The sequence below is a fragment of the Eurypyga helias genome, unplaced genomic scaffold, assembly GCF_000690775.1.
Source record: "Eurypyga helias isolate BGI_N326 unplaced genomic scaffold, ASM69077v1 scaffold23523, whole genome shotgun sequence".
Taxonomy (NCBI): Eukaryota; Metazoa; Chordata; class Aves; order Eurypygiformes; family Eurypygidae; genus Eurypyga; species Eurypyga helias.
In genome coordinates this window covers 6,772-13,709 of record NW_010242161.1, presented here as the reverse complement: position 1 = coordinate 13,709, position 6,938 = coordinate 6,772, and the positions used below count along the sequence as shown (strand labels likewise).

Below are 6,938 nucleotides of genomic sequence, written 5' to 3'. Positions count from 1 at the left end.
CGATTCCTCACTGAATGCTTTAGGTCAGTAACTTGGAGAAGTTCATGTCTGGTGAAATACATGATTTGTCAATCTTATTTACTTCAGACACCACTAGGAGTAAGGCGTTAGTCACTTCTTAGGGCTGCATTAAAGGCGGTGCTGACCTGTTGATGATGATGAAGTCCCATAAACACACCTAGCCTCTCTTCAGAGAGGCCTGTCTTGCACTTCTTTTGTTTAAGTAAGAAGGCCTGATTCTTTTACTAACATGTTTCTGAACCCACAGACGTAGAGTTGCTTTTCATTAAAATGTAGTACCCTCTTCCTTGCTTCCTCTTTTATATCATCTGAGAAATATCTGTCTAGCTCAGTACGTCCCAGTAAAGCCTGTAACATCTACTTCTTTATAGGTCTGTTTTATTTTGCCTTCTCCTAACACCTCTTTTCCAGTCTGGAGGCTGTTGTTCCGCAGCTTGCCTGGTGTTTGTCAGATCTCTGGGAAGGAAAGGCAGGAGCTCTTAGGGAGCCTCTTTTCTGTTTAGCTAAAGATTTGACATTGACTTTCAGAGATGGGATGAAACTGTTTTTGAGAAACATTATGTTAATTTACTGGTTTATGTAAGGAACTCTTAATAATGATGTACATTACAGCATGCCCATAAGATTAGAGGCAGTACTTTGTCTTCTGCACCAGCACAAAAACGGAGTCTTGAAAAATGTCTAAAAAACTAGAATTATCATCATCAACTTCATGTTTGTTTTGATGCTTCCGTTTAGGTGCTGACCCCAGCACAAATAAAATCAATTTGCCTGGCCATACTAGAATCAGGAAAGCAGTATGCAGTGAAGAAGAGGAAACCGTTCCCACTCATGTATTCCTACTATGGCACAGAGTATCTTGGTGAGTAAAACACACCAACTCCCTAGAAAATGCTGCTATGTGTAGTTGCTGAGCCAGTAGACGCTTCAGAAAGAAAATGTGTAAAACCTACAATGTGGGATTTCTTCTGACTGCCTTGGGACCATCCAACCTCCTGAAACTGCGAAGGGGGGCTGAGGAGCTTGAGGGAAGGAATGATGCTGCCTGGCGGTGGGAACGCAAGAGGTGCCTGTGCTGCAGCTTCATTCCATTGTCTCACTTCCGCCCTAGTAAATCTGCCCTTGCCAGATGGAGGCAGCGAGAGGCGTGGTGCCCCTGCCTGTGTGGAGATTACCAGACCGAACTGTCAGGGGATGTTATCTGTTGGCTGCTGTGGCCATGCAGGGGCTTGCAGAGCGTTTTGGCCATGGCAATGCTGCTCAAGCATACGGTCAGCTCCCACCTATGGCGAGCAGCTTCGTCGGGGCTCATCTGAAGCAGTGCTGAAGGTCACTGGGGAGATCCCTAGTGGAGTCCTCACGGCACCATATCACGCTGCAGATGGTGTGAGATTGGTTTGCAGATGTTCGTGAGTTCTCTGGCAGGGGAGCAGAGGGAGAAGTCACTGAGTGGTGCTGCACCCCAGACCCTGGCAGATACAGACATTTCTTGCACTGAAATTCAGGTTTTAACCAACTGACACTGTCAGTCAGTAGCTGGGAATACCATTTATGGTCCAGTTTTGATTTGGGTTCAACAAAGGCTTCAGAATAATGATCCAGAATCAGTAGTGTATCAAGCAGAATAACGTCTTGAAACAGTATTCGGTTTAGGTTCAGTTTAACTTCACGCACTGGGTTTCAGTCATATCAGCGTAAGAGCAGAGAAAATTTGTGTGTATTTTTGCATAGCTAAGGGAACTGGAAATGACAGAAGTAGTAATGGAACAGTGTCATGCACCTAGAAAGCTTTTATCCCAAGCACTATTGTAGTACACATAAAGAAGAGGAAGAGCCATGCAGTTGACATGGAAATCAGTCCCAAGGGCAAGTTGCCGAGAGATGGAGGTAGGACCTAAACTTACCCTCTAACGAGACTGTTTCTGTTCTTTGCAGGTGCAGCACATGGGCTTTCGTCGATCCTTCAGATGTTGCTTTCCTATTATGAGTACCTGCAGCCGGCAGATCAGGAGCTGGTGTGGCAGAGCGTTGATTTTCTTATGGACCAAGAACAGAACAGCAACTGGCCTCCTGAGCTGGGAGAGGCAATCGAGCGGGAGAATGAGCTCGTACACTGGTGTCATGGAGCTCCAGGTTCTTTACTCATTGATGCTATGAGTAGCCAGATGCTGATCACATTGCTTTTCCATGTTAGGTGATTCCATGTAGAAGATAAACAGGTTATATATGACCGGTTTTGACATTTTATGAGATGCAAGCTAACTATTGAGGCTTTTTCATCCAGTAAAGAGCATTATTTATTGCTGAAGCAGCTGGAAGGATAAGCATATTTTCTGCCTTAAAAGCATAGGTGGTCACAGCTGAAAGAATTCTGGCAATCCTGAACTGTATTTTTTCCGGTCTTGCTCATTTTTGTGACAAGACCACAAAGAATGGTACAGCTGAGTCAAAAGACAGCATATGGCTGGACAGAGAAATAGGATGTGAAAGAACACAGATACAGACACATCTGTGAGTTCTGGGAGGCCTTCAGAATAGCTTTTTTCCCACCTCATCAGAATCAAAGTTTAAGCTACACTTATTACATGGATAATGCAGAAATTTAACCTAAGTATTTTCATGTGAAGGGGAGTTTGTACTAGCAAAGGGCATTTTTTCTGAAAGTCACCTATAGAAAACTGTTTTTCAGAGAGGAAGAGAATCAACCCTTAGTTTGGGTTCATGAGGTAGGGCTGATGTCTGTCAGTTCAGAATCTAATCCTGTACATTAGCAATTTTGGCAAGTAATGCTGTATATTGAAATTGCTTTTTTACCCCCAGGCAGAATTTTATTGCTGACTAGTCATATTGGCTTGGTAGCATGAACCTAAAAGGTTACAGAAAACCTAACTTTTATTAAAGAATGCCCATGAGCATCAATGCATTGCTTTTAAAGGTGTTCTATTTAAATTACAAAGAGTACATTATAATTAACATCCCTTAAGTGTGCTTTCTGCTGGTGCATTGCTTTTTTGTTGGTATGATCGAGGAACCAGCTTCTTGCTCACACTATGATGAAGGGAATTGAAAACAACCTTTGCTTACCAATCTTTTTTATTTTTAAGAAAGAAAACTTACTTCTAGAGCATGGCTGGCCTAGGGATGAAACCTGCAGGGAAGGTGCCCTCTTTGTTTTACTGTCTTGAGAGTGGCCTTTGACTTGGGTTTGGCTGTTAGTGGAGACATGCAGCAAGACTTGACCAAAGTGACAGAATGCCAAAGGGCATAAAGAAGTTACTTTCTGAGATATTTAGAGACATGTAAATTCACTAACTGCTATTTTTCTACCCCAGAAAATCCTGTATCCTGTCACTGTTCTTGGGTAATGTAGTTTACAAGAACACTTTTCAGCTACTTCAGTGTATATTATATTCAGACCACAAGTGAGCTATTCTAAACATTTCCTTAGGCACTTGGTTTGGCTGTGTGTTGTGCGCGTTCTTTTAAGGCTACCATGAACTGAGTTGTGCAGTGCCCTGTTGAAGATTATGATTAATTTATTTGAATCCCCTCTAAAAATAAGCCAAAAAGCTTTTTTTTTTTTAACAGAAGTTAATATGCATAACTTTATAACTAGAATAAAGCACCATGGGCCCCACTGAAAAAAGGAAAGCAAGTTTCTTTTTCTCATTCAGTAAAAAAAAGTATCTGTTGTCAGCGTAAGAAATTATCTTGCCCATCCTTGTGTTTGTGTCAGTGCAAATAGGTGAGGTGAATGGGGATTTGAGACCAATGGAAGGCAGAGCTAAGAGCTCACTGTTTTAAAGGCAAAATCTGGACTACTGTTTTAAACTGAAGAAAGACCGGGAATGTTAGAGTGAACCCTGAAATTCAGTAATGCATTGAAAAGATTGAAAGTGTTGTCGTCACAGGGTGTGTACAGGATAAGTACATCTTACCCTGTGCTTTTCAGCATACCAGACGCTCTCTCCTCCGTATGTGGCATATAGGTATGTAACGCTGACATGCGTACAGCATGAGACTGCTGTTTTTTAGTGTATTAATCTTTACTTTCTTATGTCTTCTACGAAACCTTTGGTCTTCTTACTACAGAAGACAATCTCACTGCTCTTTTCCTCTAGGCATTGCATATCTGTTTGCCAAAGCTTACCTGGTTTCCAAGAAGCCTCAGTACCTGGACACTTGTATCCGCTGTGGAGAGCTGACTTGGCAGAAAGGCCTGTTGAAGAAGGGACCTGGAATATGCCATGGAGTGGCTGGTAGTGCGTACGTGTTCCTGCTGCTGTATAGGCTCACTGGCAACTCAAAATACATTTACAGGGCACAGAGGTGAGCATTCCTACCTTTCTGGGTTCAGGGTAATACTGGAGAGTTGCAAGAACATCTATAAAGCTGCTCAGACCTGTGCTCGCCGCCCTCCAATGTAATCTGAGTATTTAAGCCTCAGGGGCAGTTCTGCCTGTGAGTTGTGGGGCAGGCACATGCTGCAGGGAGCCCAGCAGTCCTGCTTCCAGGCTGCCTGTGGTGGGAGAACCATTGGGTTCTCCTGGGCTCCCTCCGCCCGTCCTGCGAGCCTGCGCTCCTTCCGTGAGACCTGGGGTGGATGGGGAGGAACAGTGCACATCCAGGTCTCATCCTGGTGTGAGGCCATAACGGCCGAGTTGTGTGCCCCAGTCCAGGAGTAGAGTAGAATGTGATGCTGTTCGACATACTGATTTTCAGGTCATTTAACACTACCCTGTATGACTAAACACTGAAAATAAGTATAGGACCTGCTTTGCTGTTACTTTACTGGGTTTTAATCTGGCATTTTCAGCTTTAGCCAGTTTGACATTGTGCTATTCTGCTCAGGTGGTGGGGTTAATTCCATTTTGTCCTGATGCAAGCAGGTATATCCCACTGAAAATCCTGTTGCAGTGATGCAATTATCTTTAATTTTATTTCTGTAATTTACTGTCCATCTTTAAGAAGGTAGTATTCAATGTTTGTTACTGTCTTCCTTACAGCACATAGTAATGACAGGAAGTGGTAATTAGGGTGACTTATTTTCTGCCGTTTGCTTTGAAATGAGAACATTTTATTTGTGTAGTTATATCAGCATTGCAGAGTTTATTGCATCGGTGGGAAACATGGCTTACATCCCGCTGAAATAACAGCCAAGATAAAAGCTATTTGACCTCAGAAAAAGTTTGTAGCTCTCAAAGAAGCGTAACACGTATAGATCGCAACAGTTTGGCTTTTCCAGATCTCATGGGCTTCTGTTTGTTGTGGAAATCGGAGAGCGTAAGATTTCCACCTAAGGTTAAATAATGAGCATTCTACTTTTGGAAATCATTGTTATTAAAATGATGCTTTCAAATAATAAGTAAGTAGACATGCAGGGACACCAAATAATAACAAACTCTCTTTTTTTCCCCGTTTCTTAGGTTTGCGGAGTTCTTATTTACAGAAGAATTTAAGGCTGGTTCCCGGGCATTAGAGAGTGTATATAGTCTGTATGAAGGCTTCTCAGGAACTGTGTGTTTCCTGACTGACTTGCTGCAACCCAACCAAGCCGAGTTTCCTCTCTTCAGTGTCTTTGTCTAGAGAGTAACATTCTCCAGGGCCACAACCTGGTGGCGATGGGAGAGGGCACCTGCGGTTTCACTTGTTTGTCAAGAGAGGCTATTTACGAAACAAGCCAGTGGTACCACTAACGCTAGCCTTAACGTAGCTGGGAGTCAGGTGAAAAAGAAAATACACTGGGGCTTTGGGAGGGAATTACGTGGTCAACAAAAATGGGTCAGTGAAAAAAAAAAACAGTGGGGGAAGTGATTGAATCTGATGTGGTAGATATTTAGATGTAATAAGAAGCAAAATCTAATTATTTAAGTGAGAGGGAAAGGGGCATTATAAAACATTTAATTTGGTGGTTACCCAGGATGAAAAACAGGCAAGCTAGAACTACAGGGACATGCAAAGAAGAAACAGCGATGCATCCAGTAGGTTTTAAAAAGAGACATGCAAAACCAAGTCCTCATGCAGCAATGCGCTTACCAGGGAGGATGTCGTAGATGTGTCACTACACCGCCCAAAGGCAAAATCTGGAATTTTTTACCTAAACCCCATCTACTCATTCTAGTAACATGTGTTAGAAACGCCTGTATCTTGGAGCTCATCCATCTTCATACGCATATGATGGTAGTTACGTAGACAGCCATGTATTTAGCCTGCAGTTTCACCGGTTCGTTTCAGCTACTGACGTTTCATGCGTGTAACTGAGAGCCAAATCTGTCCCTCCCTTTCAGAGCTCAGGCTGTGGCGAGGAGCTGGTCTCCTTACCGATTTACTGTAACCGTGTCACTTCTTGTCAATACTTTCCCTGTCACACGGAAGATAGGTGGAGCCATGGAGGAGAAGACTTGGATCAAAGAGTTCTGTAGCGAAGACAGAGCAGGCAGACACCTTCTTCCTGGTACGGCATTGCTAGGTGAGTGTTGTTCAGCGATAGAAAAGCTGCCTTTAAAAATCAATGACTTAGAGCAGCATTTCCGAACAACACCACACACACATTTCAGAGAACAGGAAATCTGTTTTCCTTGATGAATTGTTCGCTACAAACCCTGCAGACTGAATGTAAACCTTGGATGGCACACTGATCTTTAGAAAAACCCAATAACAAAACACAAAACTGTTTCTTTTTCTGGTTAACAAAATAATGTGTATGCCCAAATGATTTGTAGCCACAGAAGTAAATTAGTTGCTCAACACTAGTTGCACTAACACTTAAGGTTGCAATTATATGCTCTTTTATATGTATTATGTATATGGCAGAGTACTTGAAAGCTAAAAGAAGATGCTAACATAGATTTGTACTAAAAAAATATAAAATCCATATCAGTATTTAAAATATATTTACTACTTATTTATTTTTATTT

The 6,938-nt window shown here is 42.4% G+C and overlaps 1 protein-coding gene across 1 annotated transcript; it reads left to right on the top strand.

Annotated features, from left to right (window-relative positions):
* Positions 1-765: 765 nt before the first annotated feature.
* Positions 766-5,630, top strand: LANCL3 (LanC lantibiotic synthetase component C-like 3 (bacterial)). Its single transcript, XM_010149000.1, has 4 exons — positions 766-883; positions 1,957-2,154; positions 4,143-4,350; positions 5,448-5,630. Exons 1-4 carry the CDS (start codon positions 853-855, stop codon positions 5,605-5,607), a joined length of 597 nt encoding a protein of 198 aa, XP_010147302.1. The 5' UTR covers positions 766-852; the 3' UTR covers positions 5,608-5,630.
* Positions 5,631-6,938: the final 1,308 nt, after the last annotated feature.